Here is a 21173-nt window from a genome sequence, read left to right on the forward strand (position 1 = left end):
GTCAAAGCGCCCAGCCGGTCACGTGGCCCCTCGCGCCGAAGGGGCGAAGGGCAAAGGAGGCCAGTCTCGCGAGAGCGGCGCCAGGCAACGGCGCAGCAAGATGGCGGCGCCGGAGACGGAGGTGGTGCCTGCGGGTCCCGGTTCCGGCCCTGAACAGGTAGCGGCCGCCGAGCCTTTTCCTCGGCCTTCCCTTTCCCTGCGAGTTCCTCTTTCCTTTCCCCGGGGGGGGGGGGAGGCAGCCACCCCGCGCGTTCCCTACCCCCACTCTTTCCCCCCTCACTCTTTCCCAGCCCCCCCTCCCGGGGTGGGGGCCACTTCCCCTCCTGCCCCAGCCCCGCCCTTCGCGACCGTCACGTGACACTTGCCTCCTTAAAACCACCCCCCCAAATGGCTCCCCAGTCTCTCTTCCCCCCCCTTCCTGTCTTCCCTTCCCTCCCCAAGGAAGTTTCCTGGCTGTCTCTTTCAGACTCCTCTGCCTTTCGTTACACCTCCTTGCAAATGGCTTGGGTTGGGATTTGACCTTGCAAACACACCCTGGGTTTTTGGGGGGGGGGTTGAAAAGGGGGGGCAGACAGGAGAGATTGCCCCCCTCCTTTTAGCCTCACAACAGACCTGCGAGGGAGGCCAGGCCCAGAAACAAGAGGGAGGCTTCCTGGAGGGGACGATTCGGTGATTTACACACACACACACACACACACACACCGGTTAGCTAGGAAAACTGGGTCGTGCTTCTTGGATTTGTGCCCCACTGTGCCTTCCAGGGGGTGGAGGTGGTACGTCTGTGGCTCCCACCCGCCTCTTTTTGCCCTTAATTTTTATTTGTTTGTTTTATTTATAGGCCACCTTTCTCCCTGGTAAGGGGGCCCAAGGCAGCTCACAATATTAAAAAGAGAATTAAAAAGCAAAAGTAAAACGTTTAGAAAAAGCAATTAAACGACGTGCTAACTAAAATACGACTGAACAAGTAAAAGCAAGTGAGCATTAAAACTATCTTAACTTGAAAAAAGGCTCAGTCTTACTAAAAGGGGCTTATTTTCTCCACAGGCTTTAGAAGCGAAGGTTCAAATGAGTGAGTCTTAAGGATAACCTGTTTCACCCTCACGTACGACTTGGGATTGGGTACCTTCTTGTTCTGTCCCACTTCCAAAGCCAAAAAGGAAGAGCCATCCAAAAAAATTTTTTTGGAATCGTATTGTTTCCCCACGCTTTGTAGCACAATTGTAATCAAGATGGTTGTTCTCGAATCAGCTGCCAAGACTGGTATATTTCCAGCAGGAAAACTGCAAGATACCACACACACACACACACCCCAATAAGCAGGCCGGCAGGGTGGAAGGACGCCCTCCCCACAGCAAATGAGGCTGTGAAATCATGATGGCCCCAAAGAATAGGAAACGGAGACAACGTTGTCTTGGGTCATGTGCATTTGCTACTCTGCTCAGGGCTACAGTGATAAATGTCTCGCTGCCAAGCCTAGTTCTCTGCCTGAGTCTTGTGCATCAAGTGGCCCGGAAGCTTTTAGCACCCTATTGAACAGATCCACATATGAAAACTGATTTGAAGCTATCTCTCAAAAACATTCAAACCCAGGTGGGTTTCCACTCCCAAGTCCTGTGGTTTCTGCTTCACCTCTAGGCTTCCTCAAGTCCTTCCTTCGCTGCTGTGTCACACCGAGTTGCCTTAACCTCCCACTCCTTCCGGCTTTGCCCTTTCCACTTCCCCACTCACTGGACTCCGGTTTGGCTTTCTTGATTCCTGGCCTGTTTTGTGCTCCTTCAGGGGTGGGAAACCTCTCCAGACGTTTTTAAGACTAGACAGCCCATAAGCCCCAGGAAAGTGCTGGCTAGGACAGGTGCAGCGCAAAAACACTAGGAAGGGATTGTTCACCCTCCTGGTTCTTCAGGTGTCTGACAAGGGAGTCCCTTTTCCCTTAGATTTTACACCCTTGGTGCTCGTGTTCCCACCTCTCAACATTATAATTTAGAAACAGATCCTAGTTTTCACTTGTGATGCATCATCCCCTTAGATTGCTGTTTTCCCCCCCTTATGCCAGTCTCCTCCTTGCTTTTTTTGGCTGTCGTCTTTTCTCTTCCCCCTTTTTTCCAAGTTCATTCTTTCTCTCTTCCCCCTCATCTCACATTTTTTGCACAGTACCCACTTTGCAACTTGTCTCTTCTTATAGCAGATATTACGCAGTACTTTCCAGCCCTTATATAGGCCAGAGGTGAGCAATTATGGACGACCCAGGGACCAATTTTTCTGTTCTCAGGACCTACTGGGTGCCATCTCAACCCTGAAAAGTTATGGGGGTAGAGTAGAAAATATTCCCCCCCTACAATCACTTTTTGGGGGGGTGGGGACAACAAAAATTGTCTCAGGGGGCAGCATGTGATCCTTTGCTCAGCCTGACCTAGACAGAGGGGAATCACCTAATGCTGTCGCCAATGTCACCTATTTTATGGCTTTTTGGTGAACCTTGTTTGCCTTTTGTTTTTCTCCTTTTGGAGAATTGGCCTTTGTTCCCCTTACCTAGGAAATGATTTTTCTTCTTCCTCCTCCTCTGTCCACCTGCGTGAAATCCGCCCCCCCACTTTGAAAATGGTTTATTTTGCCCTGCCTCTTTTCTAAGGCTCTTTTTTTTGCAGCCCTTTTCTACATGAGACATTAACATAGTACACAGTACTTTTTCATCAGGCAGAGGAGCGCTTCACTCAACTTATTGGTGCTCTCTCTTTGGCCAACCTGCAGTCCTGTTTTGCTTATTACATTGTCCTTTTTTTCTCAAAAGAAAAAAAAAACATTCCCATCTGACAAACGAGGAAGCTCCTTTGCTTGACATAATGCCCTCACCAGTTGTCACTTGATCCTGAGAATGGCACTCGCTTCCTGCCTCCAAATGTACTTTGTTCTCAGAGACAATGTTGTTTGTTCACCAAGCTATCCATTTGAGATGAAATGGTCTATCTTTTCACTGCAGCTCATCATCTGTCTCAAAGTCATTCATTCCTGACTTCTGTGATGGGAATGCTGGTGCCCCATGAGGAAAAATAGTAGCCTAATTAAAATCTCCTATCAGCCCAAATCACTCACCCTATAGAGGATGCTCCCTGCTGTGTGCCTGCAGGAGTCATTGCTCTACCTTTGGGTATTTTCATCCATTCTTTGCTGCAGAAGACAGCTCTGTCTTGTCTCAAAGTGGGACATGGTTGAATCGTTCTGTTGATCCTGAAGGTGAGGGACGTTCCCTCTTGCATCTCTTAGTGAGTTGCTGATTGGCGCTTGCCTCTCCCTGATAGAAAATGTGGTTAGAACAGGGACTCTCAAACACTGATAGGTTGCAATGGGAGTGGGGATTTTTTTTCCTTCTCTAGAAGTAGTAAGCAGTTCACATCTTTCTCCAATTACAATTCAAGGAAATGCGTTAGAGGTCTCAGATGTTTGGAGAAGACCAGCTCCAGGGGCTGCTGGGTATACTTGCTTGGACCAGGGCATGGGTGGAGGAAATTCCGCTTCTACGCCCGTTCTCTCTATCCTTTATTGGGAGACTTTCCACTTAGTGCCCACTTAATCTTTTTTGTTTGCCTGTCATCCATACTTTAAAAATCAATTGTATCTTCTCAGTTAAAATTTTCCCTTCTCTTTGGGATTTCCCAGAGATATTTGTTACCTGGTTCTTTACACTCTATCACCTTTTCCCTTCCACCCCTCCTTCTAGATTTTCACACAATGTCCCTGCACTGCAATCTTCTGCTTCCTCTGATGTATTAAATTAATTTGTTGTAACTTAATATTAGATTCAAAACCTTAGTTTTTATCAACAGCTTGCAAATTGGATCATAAAGCTTCTGTCTCTTAGTGTTCTTTCTTGCAAATAGAATGGGGAGCTATTGGAGTGGGGTTTTATGGTGAATTATGGCATTCAGATAGCAGTTCGTAGAAGAATTTGCTGCTTCAAATGTTTGCTTAATTGACTTCATTGCATTTGGGATTTTGACGAGGTTGTCTCAGGTTTTGTGACATTCTCTGTGAAAGAATCAACAGCGTTTGAAGGGTGGAGTTACTGGATGCCCATAGGGGCTGAAAAAGGGGAAGAGGTGCCACAGATTGCTATCAGCTATGATTGTGCAGGTTGTTGGATGCCATGCCTTCAAGACAGAGGCCTCTTCAACATGGCACGTTCTGGATGTGTGAGACTACCTTTCTACAACTAAACAGAACAACAGTACAAATTATCTTCCTGAGAAAATGAACTGACTCTTATACCCAAAGTAGATTTTCTCTACCTTTGATCCCTAGGTAACACTGCAGCCCATCTCCCATCAATACTGGCCATTGCCATGTTGGATGAGGATGATAGGAATTGTGGTCCTAAAACATCTGGGGAGCCAGAGCTGGCAAAGACACAAGACAAGCAAGAGAGGTCCCCCTTTCACTGAGGTTTTTGAAACAGCACAGACACTTCAGTCCTTGGTGTGGTATGATAAACACAGCCTTTCTAATAATCTCTCTTCCCGTTTTTCTCTCTGCATATAAAGCAAGTAACGAGCAATGGGACTGCCGGAAGGGGCGAAGGGCCCGTTGAGACCCAGCAACCGAACCAGCCCCAGCAGCAACCTCCCAATGCCTGGCAGGTGATCAAAGGAGTCTTGTTCAGGTGAGGTTTCCCTGTTTGCGGGGCGGCCATGTTGCCTCCTGTGTTTATTTTGGGCACTTACCAAACTTGATAGGAGGGGTGTGGTTTTGTTGATGTTTCTCTACTGCAGTTTGTCCTCAATGCAATTCTGGATTTCCCAAGTTGGAATTTTATACATTGGCAAAAGCAGAAGTGTCCCCCCACCCCTGTTGTGCATCTGAAAAGATAGGAGTTATTTTTGTAAGGCTTTGGTTTATTCCAAACGTATAGTAAACCTGCTTCTGGTAATCCTTACAACGGTCACACCTTGGTTGTTGCAGATTACGAGCTGGGCTTGGCCGACTGGAGGAAGAGCAGCTTCCCTAAAGCCATCTGATCACTTTATGGCAGGAATGAGATTTGAATTAGGGACTTCCCAACGGGCCCTCAGCTGGCTGGCTTAGCTGCTGCACAAGGTCAATTCTACACTAAAGAGCCAGACAATGTCTCTCGAAAGGCAGATGGGCTGATAAAACTTTTATCTTAACGATTATGTCTTTAGATGGCAGGTAGAAGTTCACATTCCTGAATGCTCCATTAAACAAGGGGGGAAAAGTACCATTTCTAGAAGTCTTGGACAAAACATTGTTTTTCCCATTTTTGTGAGCATGTAGGAAGAGCAGAATGAGGAGACTTGAACATGGGGTGGGGGGAATAGTTGGCAAATTTATAATACTTTTTTATGAAACCTATGCCTATTTTATTTCTTTAACAATTTAAAGTGCATTGCCTCCAATTTTGTATATGCATATGTACTTATAAAACAGTGCTGTGTATGTTTTTCATAGACTTATGTGCCACTCCGATTAGTAGGGCTCATTCCCAGGTAAGCGTGCACAGGGCTTCTGTGTGAGAAATATGAGAACCTTAGTTTTGTATAATAGAAATGCTGAATACACCCAGTGTGAAAGAGAAAGGGCTGCGTGCATTGCAGAGTACTTTTAACTCATGTCGCCTAGGCCAATGTGTCTGAGTTTTTGCCCTCTGAAATAGAAGTTGAAATAGAAACCCTGTATCAACTTCCAAAGAAGAAGTCAAAACCTGCAAGCCGGAAATGCCTTGCATGATTCCCGTTACAAACTTGACAGGTGCCTTTAGGGTCAGAATGACTCCCAGGATGTATACGTCTTCCATGTTTCTAGAAAGCTAACATGTCAGGGGGAAGGTTAGACATAAATCTTGTTTTCATCTCATCTACATTTATGTCTGCAGGAGGTACTTCTGTACATGGGGTATTTAGTCATGCATCCCTCCCCATCACCTGCAATTTGTAGTGGTGGTTTCAGGAAGCCGATTTAGTGCTTCAGCTGCTCTTCGTGAGAATGAGGCTACACACGGTTTTGTAGCCTTGGGCTGGTTCCCCCAGCCTGTGTTGAATTTATGGTCACTTCAATACTGTGCCCTTCCAAAATCAGAGAATGAATAAGACCAGTCCCAGAGGCATCTTTCTGGCAAACTATGTGACTTACGGCAGCTAAGGAGCAGGCTCTCTCGTTAAGCATAAGTGAGCAGAGTGTCACACACCATTTCTTGGGCTTTGGGCAGGATCTTCCCAGGCAAAATATTAATGGGCTATTTCGTGCTTACATGGCAGCCAGCATTTTAAATGCTGTGGAGAGCCTTGATAGCGCGGTGTGTAAAACAGCAGGTAATAATGTTCCGGAGAGAAGCCTAGGGCTGGCTTGGTTTCCCTTTATGATGTGTCCAAGTCACAAAATCAAGAGAGGTCATCAAATCCTAATGTAGAAGCTGCAGTGTAATGTACAGAACAAGTGCTTATCGCTCAGAACAATCCAAAACCTCATTGGTTTTAGGATGCGCAGTCCTTCAAGGAAGGTATTTGATTCCAAAAATGACTGTGTGAAGAACGGATTTGCCATAGAGGCAACTTTTCTTAGACTGAGTGACACACCAGCGATGTGTATGACATTCATGTCGATGCATTGGCGATATGTACGGCTCGGAAGGAATGGGCCTATGCAGCAGTCTTTTGAATTAGTGCGTTTTCCACACAACATCTACATCATCTCGAGTCTCAGCGCCAGCTTTTCATACATAGGGAGTGCTCCAGAGGTTCCTGAGATATTTGAATGGGTTCTTTATTCGCTGATTATCCAGTTAAGAACTGTGCTGAAGCCCAGTTTTCTCCTGGCTCTCAGACTTCAGCAACATTTTTCTCCTCCCCCTCCTCCTTTCTTGAAACTGAATGAGCTTGTATCCTCTTCGCAGCGCATCAGTCCTAAGGGCCTTGCGTGGCTTGTGATATAATTTCACACTGCTTTGGTTAGGTTTAGACTGAGAGTTGCTAGCTATAGCTGAGCTTTGGCGCCCTTGTGCTAAGAACAGTGCCTGACCCCATTCTGTCATTCACTCTTATGGGACTCCAGGAGGGTACAGGACATGGCGAAGTAAGTTACAGCTGATCAAGGAGCAGTCATCGGAGGCAGGACCTTGACAGGGCCAGCGATGGCCCCAGAGAGTGTGAGATAAGTTGGAGTCATCCTTTTGGTGAGAAAATTAGGTGACGCTGTCTCAAGAGGTCAGCGCTCTCACTCCTTCTATTATGGCTTCCATTCTACTACTTGCAAACCCAGATGGTCCATAGGAGTCCGTCCATTTTGACACACGCGCATGGATGCTGCAGATCAAGGTGACCCCATGGGAAACGGAGATGAAGTTTTCTGCTTCCCAAGCCTTTATGGTTGCTCTCACTTGGGAAGCCAGGTCGTTTTCTGGGAACTACATCAGCAGAAATGTTCTGGCACCCATCCGCTGCCAACCCAGTGGCGACCTTCGGAATGATTAGAGAAGTTAAACATTTCATTTTATTAATGCAAATCGGCTTGGAGCATGGTCAGCGCCACCATGTCTTCCCCCTGAAAATGGGCAAAGGCTGCAAGAAAGCATTTTTAAAAATTGTGAGCGTGCAAAAAAAAAATCATTATAATCCTTCCTTGGTGACAGTTTCAGTCTCATTGCACAAATGGATCCAAAACACATCTTTGAAGTTAGAAAAATCATTTATCTTCCATTGGATTGGGAGTTTTCCAGGTGATTGCTACCCTTTTTAAGTGGGAAAGCTTAGAAGAAGTCGTAAAATAGATTAAAATATTCTGTATGGATTTTTTTTAAAGGATTAGCTGGTTATTCCAAAGCACTGCTAATACCGTTGGCAACCAAAGAAATTCCACTTTTAATCTGTCAGAAGACACTATAGACCCATCTATTTATAAATGCTTTACTCGCTTGTATCTAAAAAGAAAATAACACACACACACACCCAAAAAAACCCCTACATTTTTGTAAACCTTCCCTAGAGTGTTCACACTGATGAGGTGCATAAAAGTTGAAATCACCATCATCCAATTGCCCAGGTCTTACTTGTCAAGGCCAAGTGGCTCTTTGTCAAGTTTGAAGCAAGAAAGGTTTAGCTGATTAATTCTTTGACTGGAAAGGGTTCGGTCGACTGGCTGTGTTGAGAAAACTCCGTAACAGTATTGTGTGAGGCAAGGGCTTGAACGAAGGTGACCTTGTCTTGAGTCTGAAATTCAAATTAAAAGATACGGGCAGCTATCTAAAGGAAAGAAAGGTGTCTGCATCTTTTCATCGGATTTGTGAAGCGGACCGCGTACTTGGGCCTTCCTTGGCTGATGAGTTTTCACTGATGATTCATGAAGCAGCAGAAGCGAACAGCGCTGGTTCGGTCTCCTTCCCAGTCAGCTGATTATCTCCAGGCATATTAAACACGCTGGCTTGTTAATACAGAAGAGCCCATTTATTTATTTTTTTACAATATTTTTTTGCCTCACCATCACTAGTGGCCTCTGGTGCCTGGCTTTATATTTTGGTAGCACCAGTAGCTATGGTGGAGGCCACCAGGCAAGGGAGCGGGATGTGAAAACTTTGGGCGCCACGTTTTCTCAAGCAAAGAAGAGTTGATAACTGCAGCATGCCTCTTATGCAAAAGTGAGGCTCTCGGGCAGTCAAAAGGTTTGTCTTCCCCTGAATAAGGGGGCCTCTGTTCTAGCAGCCAATGCTAGGCTTGCTAGCTATGGGCGCTACCAACCTTACCAGATGGGTCTTATCTTCCTAATCCGTCTTAAGATTTCACCGACTCTGTCCACTGCTACATGTCCTACAAAGGAAGCTTAGGAAAGTCCTGTTTCTTTAGAGTTTTTTTTTTTTTAACAGCAGTATATTACCACCACCTTTTGTGGGTTCTGGCCCACCACAGCTTATGCTGTGCTAAACGGATTAGTCTTCAGGATACCACAGGGCCTTGTAACAGATAAGCAGCTGACCCGTTAGAAACCCAGATCTGAGTCACAGAGGCAGTATGAAACATTAGGCTTAAGCTATGCATTTCCCAGAGAGATGTGCAGTCATACCATCTTGAGTTCATTTGAGGAACGGCACAATCGCCAGTAGCTGTTGCTATTTAAAATCTTGGTAGTGATGTGAAGAGCAATGCCAGTATTTTATTGTCAGGCGATTAGTAATGCTAATAAGTGCTAAAGCAGTTCATCATAAAACAGATTTTGGAAGAAACTTGACAACTGCAGCAAACTCTCCCTTTCACAGTTTGATGTGCTTTGCAGGGGGGAGGGCACTATTTATTGTGTGTGCAAGAGTATACATGTCACGGCAGAGCCACGCATGCCGTTAATCAAAACACCTCCAAATGTTAAGCCATAGGCTTTATCAGCAAAGATACACGTTGAGAGGTGCGATGTTCGCCGAGCACCGTTGCCTCCAGTTCTGCTGATGGTATCTCTCCTGCTTCCCCCGAAGGATATTGCAAAAGCAGCGTTAGTCCCAGGCTCTGTGGCAACAAGAGGCAAAGAGAATAGACTGAATTAGGGATTCTAAAATGGGGAGAAAGCTTAATAGGGGGTTGGGAACCTGAAGTGCTTGGAAGCAGGATTGGTTTGGCTTAAATCAAATTAATTTAAATCATGATTTAAATTTTGCCAAGTGAAATCATGTCTTTCTATCCACCCTGGTTTATAAGTCTTAAAAGACATGGCAGGAGCTTCTGGTTTGGGGTTTGGATGACTGTTCTAGTGCAAGGCCCTGAGCCGAATCTCTCCTTCAAAGCCCTACCGCGTTCCGGGGACCGTCGGTGGCTCTGAGGTGCGCAGAATGGCTCCTGATTTTCCCGCCCCCCTTCCCTCTGCAAGGTGGGTGGCATCAGAAACTTGGGAAAGGTTCATCCCAACCTGTTCAGCTCTGCCTCCCTTAAGTGACTTTGACTTTCTCTTCCTTAATTCTTCCTAATGAGGATGAGGGGCTCGATGAAGCGGAGAGCAGAGTCCACCCTTTTTTTTAACCCTTCATCCCTTGGCTGAGATCAAAATACAGCCTTTCTTCACAAATGAGTTATCAGTCAACACCCAAGCAAATTTATGATATCTGATAAAAGTTCATTTTCTGCAGAGTTCTTTGTTTAATCAAAGTGGGCGTGGAATTTCCCCGGACTCTTTTTCACTGCTTCCGGAGAGAAGGGCTGGTTGATCACTGCCGCATGAGTTGATCCTCTTCTTTGCTCTGAACACCCAGGATCTTTATCATCTGGGCCATCAGCAGTTGGTTCCGTCGTGGGCCGGCACCACAGGATCAAACCAGCGCTGGCGGAGCACCCAGGGCGCCGAGCCGGAATCTTTTTCCGAAAGACACTTTAATGGTAAGTGAGACAGAGGGCAGACACAGGGGTTTGCGCACACACACACATACACACACACCCCAAAGACTCGTAACACAAACTTGTGAAAGATCCGTGGAACAAGGATGTACATAAAAGTGAACATCTACCCCTCTGAGCGATCGCAACGCTATCCGTTTACTCCAGCTTGTAATATATACAATGGCCTGGTTTGCATCAATTCCCTCTCTTTCCCCTGCAGGATCTTTATGTCTATATATCAGAGCATGAGCACTTTACAGATTTCAATGCTACCTCGGCATTGTTTTGGGAGCAGCGGGACCTTGTCTACGGGGACTGGACAAGCGGCGAGAACGCGGATGGGTGCTACGAACACTATGCAGAGTTAGATATTCCTGAGGTGGGTGATCCACTTGAGCCACTGGCCTCTTTCTCCAGCACTGCCCCCAACCAGATTCCCTCCCCCCCCCCAGTTGCTGTGGACTTTGCTTTTCTCCCTAATTGTCCACATGGGACACCAGCAAGCAGAGTATTGAAGAAAGTTGCATGCCCGTGAATGGTCTCTCCTGAGCTGGAGGTACTTTTTTTTGCTTTCTGTATAGATGGTACTTTGGCTTAGCCAGAGACCCCGGGAGCTTAAGCTGCAGGGAAGCAGTGCCTCACAGCCTGAATCTGAGGTGCCAGTTGAAAAGACACCAGCCACCGCACTGTGCGGGGTGGAGATATCTGCAGTGCAGGCCCTGTTTGCCACATTAGACATACAGTGGTGCCTCGCTTAACGAGCGCACCATATAACGACGAAATCGCATAGCGATCTCTTTTTTGAGATCGCTAATGCGATCGCTTACTGATGGCCTCTATGGCCAAAACTCGCATTGCGAAGATCGGTAAGCATTTCGCTTACTGATCTTCACATTGCGACGCCGGGAAATCAGCTGTTCAGCGGCTCCAAAATGGCCACTGGACGACCCAAAATGGCCGCCGCAACCATTTTCGCACCCTGCCCTCGTTTACCGAGGGCGCGAAAATGGCACTATGAGGAAACTTCGCTTAGCGGTGAGTATAGAAGCCATTGGAACGCATTAAACTAAGTTTAATCGTTCCAATGGCATTTTGCATCCCGTTTAGCGATGTTTCCTCATAGCGAGGGTTAATCCGGAACGGATTAACCTCGCTATGTGGGGCACCACTGTATATATATGTATACGTCTAATGTGGCAAACAGGGCCTGCACTATATATAGACGCAGGAAGTTCCGGTCAATAACTTTGAACCTGTTCGCAGGCCAGGTAATAATGGGCTCAAGCTACAGGAAGCCAGATTTAGACTGAAGATCATGGAAAAATATCTTAACTGTTACAGCAGTACAGCGATGGCATCCATGACCTTGGGAGGGGTGAGCGGTGCTCCAGTGCTGGAGGCCTTTAAGAGAAACTCGGGACAAGCCTCTGCCCGATCTGCTTTGATTTGTATTCCTGCCTTGAGCAGTGGATTGGGCTCAATGGCCCTATAGGCCCCTTCCAACTCCATGATTCTGTGATTCTGTGATGCGGAGCAGGCTAGGACTGGGTTGTGAAGGACTTTCTCTCTTTGGCTTCTAAAATGTTATGTGCCCAGACTGGCCCCAAGACATCTCGCTCTGCAAGAAGGAATGGCAAATTTCTCTATTTTATTTGAAGAGTCCCCAAAGCCAGCCCGCTTCTTTTGGGACACAAGGTAGAAAATCCCAACAACGTGGTGGAAGTGTTACCACCACAACAGGTCGAATAACTGTGTTTCTTGCTGTTTCCAAATGCACTTCTTGAGGCTACTGTCTTCCTTTGCCTAATGGTAGGACGGGCTTTTATGAGATGAGAGAACTAAAGGAAAGAAACGGGAGAGAGGTTTCAGGCCGCCGAGCATTCAGGTGGGTGGGAGGGAGCTGCTCCAGGAGCATGAGGTGAGGGCTGTGGCTTCTTCACGTGCTCCAGGACCTTCCCCTCTCTCTGTCCTCCATGACACGTTCACAAAACAGACTGTGCCCATAGCTCCACTGTGATGTCTCCCTGTGTATGTGTGTGATTCCAGAGCGTTCAACACAACGGTTCCATTTATATCCATGTGTACTTCACGAAGAGCGGGTTCCACCCCGATCCGAAACAGAAGACTCTGTACAGGCGTCTCGCCACCGTCCACACGTCAAGAAGTAAGCCTTCCCTCATCCCTCCTCTAAGTCCTCTCTTGCTGTTTAGAAGGTTACAGAGGATGGTCTCGGGGGCAAGAGTCCAGCACTCTGCACTGTTCCACCCCTTACCAGTTGTTCTGTGATGGGGAAAAAACCCTCAAGTGCCTCCTTAATTGTTCTTGCTTCCAAGGATAAGAAAAAGAATCCTTTAATACTTAAAATACAGGGGCTGGAGGTCCTCTCTTAAACAGGTCATCTCTCCGCCTCCCCCATTTAACTCCTAAGAACTGGAAGCGGGCTCTCATTTTTCCAGGGGAGACCCACCAGAATTGACACACACAAACACACACACACACACACACACTTCCACTCGTGTCTAGTTCCTGTTCTGTCTGTCTGTCTTCACCAGGCTCTGTCAGTACTCTTTCTCCCTTTCAGACTCAGCTCGTGGAGATAATAATAATTTTAGAACTGCAGAGCTGGAAGGGACCCCCAGGGATCATCAAGTCCAACCCCTGTCAAGGAGGCATGGTGGGGAATTGAACTCCCAACCTCTGGCTCCCCATCCAGACGCCTAAACCAGCGAGCTGTCCAGCATAACAACGAGAGTTTGAGTACTCTAGGGAGGCAATCTCAGTCTGTTTATGGTCCACCTGGTGCATAATGTGGCAGATGTTCCGTGCAGTGATTATTGTGATGGTGGACAAGCAGTGGCCCTTCTGCAAGCGCATGCATATGGTAAAACACTGGGAAGCTGTAGCCCATCCGATCCCTTGCATGCATAGTTTGCGGTGTTTGCGGGTGGGCCTTTCCCCTCAAAGACCCAGTAAAGGGTGGGTTGTTTCAAATCTGAGCATATACTTCATGTCCCAGCATCCTTTTGTGGTTTGCAGAACGATGCGCCAATAGTGGCATCGGACATATGGAGACCCGTAGGCGTTTTGCAACACTTCCGGCCAAGCTGGACAAGAGAACGCTTGCCAAGTTTCCTGCTTCACAGCCTCTGAATTTACTGCTTTGAATTTAAAGTTGAGAGAGCGATAACCCTGCCTTTCAGCAAAGCAGTATCTGGGCTGAGCCTTCAGAAAGAAGAAGCGGGGTGGGGAGATAATGTACCCTTAAACAGTTACCTGTGTTTTGTGGGAACAGCACGGAGGATCTGCCCACCTGTTTCCTTCTCCAAGTGTCCAGATCTCATAAAAGCTTGTATGCTCTTTGCAATCATAACCCTGTGCATCCATCTCCAGGCTGCCGAAAGGCCAAATTTCTGCTTTCAGTAGTCTCAGGCCTGGAGATTCGGCTTGTGCAGATGAAGTGTGATGTTGCTTAATGTTTCTGGAGATTAAAAGGTTTGGGGCTGGCTCTTTGGTTCCTTATCAGTAGCCCACCGTAGAATAACAGGAAGGAGGTCGGAAGAGAGATGAGGAATCAAACAGGGCAGTGGCATGCAGTGCATTTACACCCTTGGGGAAGATAATAGGGTGTGACAAGTATTGATTTTTTCCCCACCTCCCTGTAGCTTATTTATTTCAGGAAAAAATGGGCTGTTAGTCTGTTTTCAAAGCTCTTCTTGCAGTCATGAGCACTAGAAACCTGAATTGGAGCAAGGACCTTCCGATCTTGGAATCGCCTTCTCCGGCTTTGTCTGTTATTTATACAGTTTCATAGCTACTTATCCTTTTTTTCCCCTCCTCACCCTGATTCCCTTTTTTTTTCCTTTGCAGTGATAAATAAGTACAAACGCAGACGGTTCCAGAAAACCAAGAATTTGCTAACCGGAGAGACCGAAGCGGATCCTGAAATGATAAAAGTAACCATTGCTTTGTGTGAATTTCACCCATCCCCTTTCCCCCCCTTTCGGCCTCAAGGTCGCCATTTCATTCTTCATTTTAGGAATGATTCAAGGGGGCTTCTGGTTAGCAAAGCTTCCTCTCCCTATCTAGCTTCTCTCACATAATCATTCAGCCCTTCCAGTCCTAGTGTTGGCAGTCTGAAGCGCTCCAGTGGAGTGGAGCCTCTGATAAATGGTTGGGCAATCGCTGCGCTTCATGTTGCGAAACGCTTTTCATTATTTCTTCCACTGCCTTGCTGTATAACATGCGGAGTCTTCCCACCTTCTGTCTCTTCCTCCTGAAGGGGTGGAGAAGGGAAATTCCATGGACTGCTCTTATCTGTAGAGCTGAGGAAATAATATAAGGTGGTGAAGGAGGAAGCACAATCTATGGTAACATCTAGAGTTTCATTTAAAGCTTGATCTGGGAAAGAGCTGTTTGTGAACTGAGGATGTTGTGGTTTATGGTGGGCGGCAGGAACTTTTATGGAGTAACGGGAACCCTGCTTGTGAGCTGCTGAGAAGTCTGTTGGAAGCATGAGGGTAGCTTTTTGCCCGAACAAATCTGTCTGTCTTTCTTTCTTTCTTTCTTTCTTTCTTTCTCTCTCTCTCTCTCTCTCTCTCTCTCTCTCTCTCTCTCTCTCTCTTACATCCACTTCTGATCTCTTGCCCCATCTGACAAAGAGGACTCAAGAATCTGTGTTTCTGTTTCAGAGAGCTGAAGATTTTGGCCCCGTGGAAGTGATCTCACATTGGCACCCAAACCTCACCATCAACATCGTGGATGACCACACGCCGTGGGTCAAGGGCAGTGTTCCTCCGCCCCTGGACCAGTGTAAGAGCAACAGATACTCATAGCCACCCACCTGGGGGGGGGGGGAGGGGAAAAGATTCCTTCTAGTTTGGCCCTGGTTTTGTGTATCAATGGATTTCTGTATCCTCCCTTTCTGACTTTGAGCTGTGCATCTTCCCTTGATCTATTAACTGTGCTGTTTTACCAAAATGCCATCAGGCAACATATGACATTTAACGGCACCCATATGAAACAAGCTGTGTAGCATTTTTCCTTAAGCAGGAACATCACAGTCTGAAGTAGCAGCCAGTCAAGGGAGACAGCCACACTTAAAACATATCCATTGGAAATCAAAGCGTGCAATAGAAATGTATTCGCAGAGTTAAGAAGCCCTTCTGTCCAGTTATTTGCTTGTTCTTTTAATGCTCCCCCCCCCCAAAAAAAGGGCATTTTATTTTAGTACACCTACTGGTTTTAAAGCAGAAATATTGGCAGATTGGAAAGAAGAAACGGAACACTAGTGGCCCACTCCCTTTTATACATGCTGATATCTACTCCTAGTTACTTCAGAAGCTAAGCATTGCCCACCTGTATAACCCATATCATGTACTCTCAACTCCGATTGCTAGATGATTTCATTGGCAGAAAACAACAGGCTCAAATTCTCCTTTTTTCCCTCTCTGTGGAAGGAAAGTGGGGAACCAGTGGAGCAAGATCATATAGTTGTAAACATGCACAACTCTCTGTTCCATTCTAAGATCTTTAATTCAGGGTGGCAGCTGTTTCTCCCCTTCCCCCCCCCCCATGAAAGGTAGTCCTACAGCTGAGGGGCAGGATCTGTTCTCGATCATCCCAGAGTGCAGGACACACAACAATGGGCTGAAGTGACAGGAAGCGAGATTTAGGCTGAATAGATCAGGAAAAATGTCTTAACTGTTAGAGCAGTATGACAACGGAACCAGTGACCTTTAGAGGTGCTGAGCACTCCAACACTGGAGACATTGAAAAGAAAATTGGAAAACCCTGTGTCAGATCTGCTTTGATTTGAGATCCCTGCACTGAACAGGGGGCTGGACTTGATGGCCTTCGAGGTCCCTTCCGACTCAAGCTATTCTGCGGTTCTATATTCTGCTGTTCCCTCCGCTATAGCCTCTTAGCCCAGGGGCGGTGTGAACATCCCTTGGCTATTTTGTTGCAGACGTGAAATTCGACGCCGTGAGCGGCGATTACTACCCCATCTTGTACTTCAACGATTACTGGAATTTGCAAAAGGACTACTATCCCATCAACGAGACGGTGGAGCGGCTGCCCTTCCGCCTTTCCTTCTGTCCTCTTTCCCTGTGGCGATGGCAGCTGTACGCCGCTCAGAGCACCAAGTCCCCCTGGAACTTCCTAGGGGAGGACTTGTACGAGCAGTCCGACGAGGAGCAGGACTCCGTGAAGGTAAGCCAGGCCACCAGGCCGTGTCCTCAAAGCTAACGGGGCCGTGTTTCTCTTCTCTGTAATGAAGATGAGAGTTACTAATTTATAGGATTTTGTCTTGTAGAGAAAAGAGAATATTTTATCCTGAAAGGTTTTATGTATTGAGTTATATCATTTGCGTTCCGTATTCCTCAGCTGTCTTGTGATTTAGAGCAGTGGTCCCCAACCTTGGGCTTCCAGATGTTCTTCGACTACAACTCCCAGAAGCCTTCACCACAACCTCTGCTAGCCAGGATTTCTGGGAGCTGAAGTCCAATAACATTTGGAGACCCAAGGTTGGGGACCACTGATTTAGAGTACAGAATGGTCTACAACAGCAGGGTCCCCATATGTTCTTGGAGTCCAGCTCCCAGAAATTCTGGCCAGCACCCCTAGCAGTGAAGGTTTCTGAGCATTGTGGCCTCCCTGCCATCTGGGGACCCCACGGTTGGGAAACACTGATCTACAAAATAGAGAAAACCCTGCAGAAATTTTGGAAATTGTAAAACCACCTGGGCAAGATGAGGGTATCAATTCTTGACGCCTCTGGCATGTTTATGGCTTTGTGGATTTCCGAAAACTCCAGGCTGGCTATATCTTTGCTGTCCTTTCTCAAGCAGACAAAGACTTTTCTCTTTCAATTACTGCTTCAGCAAAGGGGATTTTCTCAAAAGAGCAGTTTTATTCTGAGTTTTAGTCTGTGTTTTATTCTGACTTTTATTCCGTGTTTTATTCTGAGTTTTTAAATAGTGTCCTCACTATGCGTTTTAATATGATTATTTAATGCTTATTGTAATTATTCATTATTTAGTCTTTGTTCCTTTTAATACTGTGCGCCGCCTTAGAAAAGGGGGCTTATACATTTTAAATAAATAACTAACGCTAGGATCTCCTTTTCTCCCCAGGTGGCTCTGTTAGAAACCAATCCCTACCTACTGGCTTTGACCATTATTGTATCTATCATACATAGTATTTTCGAATTCCTCGCTTTCAAAAATGGTAAGTTCTAAAATGCTGGAAAACGTCCCTCTTTTTAAAATCCTGAGTGCAGCTGCTTTGGTGTTGAACCCACAAGGCAACATCACATCCATCAAAGCGCCTGCTTGCAGCTCTTTTCTGCCCTCCAGCTTCAGTACCGAAGCATGAGGTGGTGACATGCCTGGCAGGAGGCCCAGTGAAATACCACCACACCTGGGTGGTGAAAAGGATGGTTTAGGGTTTAACCTGCGCTTCTCCTTCTCTTTTCCAGATATTCAATTCTGGAACAGCAGGCAATCCCTAGAGGGACTCTCTGTCCGGTCCGTATTCTTCGGCGTCTTCCAGTCCCTCGTGGTTCTCCTCTACATCCTGGATAACGAGACTAACTTTGTGGTGCAAGTCAGCGTCTTCATTGGCCTCCTCATTGATCTGTGGAAGATCACAAAAGTGATGGATGTCAGGGTAAGAGCCAGAGGGCAGGGCTGTGGGCTTGAAGGGGGACCCACGTCTCCAGTGGCAGACGTAGATTTTTGAGGCCCTGAAGCTTGGAACTGTTGTGGGGGCCATTCGCAACCAGCATCAAGGTCTGGGTAACCATTGTTACTTCCTTCAACAAGGTGGTTCCACAACAGATCACCACAATTTTTAAAAAATCTGTACTAAAGTTGCTTCTTGGGGATCTCCAGTATTAGAATTGCATTCTTCATCATGAAAAGCTAGGGATTTAATTTAAGAGACACTCATTGCTAGCGATTAGTGTGTAGTTATTGCTGCTGCTGCTTCTGTGTTGCACAGTACCATTGATTCTGTCCTTCTGCTGAATACTTGCGGCTCCTGAGTCATATTGCCCCATTCAAAGTTTTCCCTCCTAGCTGTTTTGTAGGGATTTGGGTGCATTGACTTTGAGCTTGCTGGAGCGTTTCGCCGATCCATTTCATGGATTCTCTCTGTTCTATCCTCCTCTCTGATGCTGATGAACAGCTGGATTGGGACAACAAAATTGCCGGGATCCTCCCACGCTTAACCTTCAAAGACAAGTCAACGTACATAGAGTCGTCGACCAAAGTCTACGACGACGTAAGTGTTGGGTGCCCTGCTGGGGACGGGAAGGGCTGAGATCCTTTCCTTGGTGGGGATTTGTAGAAGCTGCTGCTTCCACCAGATGGTGAGGCTGGTTAGCTAGTCAATGAGCTCTGAGTTTTCTAGATGCTCTCGTTACCCAGCAAGGAGTTAACGACTTCAAACTTGTCCCCTTGCTTGTTTTGCCTCCGCAGATGGCTTTCCGGTATCTTTCCTGGATCCTCTTCCCGCTGCTCGGCTGTTACGCCGTCTACAGCCTCCTCTACATGGAGCACAAGGGCTGGTATTCTTGGGTGCTCAGCATGCTCTATGGATTCTTGCTGACCTTCGGTGAGTGGCCGGAGCCTTCCCAAAACCAGCATTCTGTGAAAACTAGGGGTTGCGCACCCGCAGAGCTGTGGATTCAAATGGGAATCATCAAGATGGTCCCTCTTTGGCCCACCAGTCGTCCTTATTTTGTCCCTTTCTTAAATAGTGGTAAGAGTGGATGATCCCTTTTATTGGACCACTAAAAAAAATCAAACAAACCGCAAGCTTTCGTGGGGAAGGTTCCACTTCGTCAAGCTAAGCATGGCTCCTTCATGGACGATGCAGAAAAACTGTAGTTAAGATTCCAACAAGAGAGGCTTTTGCTGTGTCCTTTCTGAAATACAGTAGGATCTGTGGTTTCACTCACCCACTGTTTGCCTCGTGGCCTTTGTCCTGCCCCCCCTTGTATGTTGTATATAGGGTTCCTTTGTATCCGCGGTTTCAGGCATCCGCCGTAGATCGTTGAACTGATGACCTGTGGATATGGGGATCCTTCTGTATGTGTACCCTCATGTGCTCTCCTTCGACCGTTTTCAACGTACATCTTAAAATAGCATGGTTGCTTCAAATCCAGCTTCATGGCTCCCCCTCCCCTTCTTTTCTGCAGGCTTCATCACGATGACCCCTCAGCTGTTCATCAACTACAAGCTGAAGTCAGTGGCTCATCTGCCATGGCGAATGCTGACCTACAAAGCTCTCAACACCTTCATCGACGACCTCTTTGCCTTCGTGATCAAAATGCCCATGATGTACCGGATAGGCTGCCTTCGAGATGGTAATTTCTCAAGCCCAGCGCGCCTGCATTGCATCCTCCCCTTCAGCTGGTCCCCGCAGCCAGTTTCTTCTGCCATTCTCTCTCTCCAAAATAGCAGCTCCGAGGGGAAAAATGTTTGCGGGGGGGGGGGGGAGATCTCCCAATTCCAAGCGAAAGGACGGTCTACCTTTTCGCTACTCCAGCCTGAATGTCGTGGTAACATTTGATCTTTTTTCTTCCCCCAGATGTCGTTTTCTTCATTTACCTCTACCAGCGATGGATCTACCGGGTAGATCCAACCCGTGTCAATGAGTTTGGGATCAGTGGGGAGGACCAAACGTCCCGGACAGTGACACAGAGCATAGCCCAGGAGGACGGTACCCCTGCGGTGCTGGCCGTCAGGGGCCCCGGGGCGTTAACAGAGGGCCCAGCCAACGGAGCTCCCGCAGTGGCCACGGAGCCGGTCGCCGACAGCTCTCCGGCAGCCCCTTCGGAGAGCTTGTTAGACGGCGTCCCCGAAACACTCCCGTTGAAAACGGCAGAGGAGAAGAAGAAAGATTAACCCGCTCTTAACGTTTATTTTTTAATACCCCTAACTCAACACTTTCACGGTTGGAGAACGGACAGAAGGCAGACGGGTGGGGGCAGGGAAGGAACAGAGTCGCTTCGGTCCCCCAGGGTCCAAAGCTTTTTATTTTATATTCCAGTAAATTCGTGGGGGGCAGTAAACGGGCGGGAGTGTCGTTGGGATGGGGAGGGGGGGAGACAAAGATTGCTTGAAATGTTGGTGAAGTTCAGTGTGACCTGTTGTACCCCTGGGAGCAAAACCTCACCCCACCCACCCACCCACCCACACTCATCAGCTCCTCCGTAAATCTCTATGTTTAAAGCAGAACTCGAACCAATAATTATTGTGACCTCCATTCCATTGTGCGGGTATTTAGGACATTGTTATTAAGGCGTTTTTCTCCAAGTTGTGTCTCCGTTTTCATAAAGAGAGCTGACTCTCAGAACAAAGCAGAAGAAAATAACATTTCTCGTCATTGCATCCTAATGCGGACTCCGGATTTAATAAATTCATATGGGTGTTTAAGTTAAAAAACAACAACAAGCAACTCTGCTGTTTCTTCTTCTTTTCCTTTTTGTGATGGCCTAGGATAAGAATGTGCAGTCAGATTTGTGTGTGTGTCTGTGTGTAACTGTGGGAACACACACAAAACAACAATGGAAAATTAGGCATAAAAGTCCAACTTTATTGAATCAAAACAAACGGAAAACAGATCCTTCGCTCTTAATGGCAATAAGTTAATTGTGTGCTGTGTGAGGTCACTTCCTTTTCTGAACCCTAAACCTCCCACTAATCAACTTTACTGAGTTTAGTATTTACATTTGGCTGGGACAGGAGTTTTATCTCTTGCTCATTCATAACAATTTATAACCTGACAAAACTCGAGTGCCTCCTTAATTGT

General features: G+C 46.9%; 1 protein-coding gene across 1 annotated transcript; it reads left to right on the top strand.

Moving 5' to 3' along the window:
• On the top strand, positions 1–20815 carry CLPTM1 (CLPTM1 regulator of GABA type A receptor forward trafficking). The gene is made up of 14 exons (XM_072979450.2): positions 1–157; positions 4536–4654; positions 10232–10355; positions 10576–10734; positions 12402–12519; positions 14223–14308; positions 15044–15164; positions 16321–16565; positions 17489–17582; positions 17833–18023; positions 18543–18638; positions 18836–18971; positions 19558–19725; positions 19950–20815. Exons 1-14 carry the CDS (start codon positions 101–103, stop codon positions 20264–20266), a joined length of 2031 nt encoding a protein of 676 aa, XP_072835551.2. The 5' UTR covers positions 1–100; the 3' UTR covers positions 20267–20815.
• The last annotated feature ends 358 nt before the right edge of the window (positions 20816–21173 follow it).

The sequence above is a fragment of the Pogona vitticeps genome, chromosome 9, assembly GCF_051106095.1.
Source record: "Pogona vitticeps strain Pit_001003342236 chromosome 9, PviZW2.1, whole genome shotgun sequence".
Classification (NCBI taxonomy): domain Eukaryota; kingdom Metazoa; phylum Chordata; class Lepidosauria; order Squamata; family Agamidae; genus Pogona; species Pogona vitticeps.

Bases quoted from the DNA above. Each gene is read 5' to 3' on its own strand.
- CLPTM1 (XM_072979450.2), top strand. From the start codon at position 101: ATGGCGGCGCCGGAGACGGAGGTGGTGCCTGCGGGTCCCGGTTCCGGC. The intron at 12,520-14,222 runs GTAAGCCTTCCC...TTTCCTTTGCAG, and splicing joins CACCGTCCACACGTCAAGAA to TGATAAATAAGTACAAACGC. The intron at 18,024-18,542 runs GTAAGAGCCAGA...GCTGATGAACAG, and splicing joins CAAAAGTGATGGATGTCAGG to CTGGATTGGGACAACAAAAT.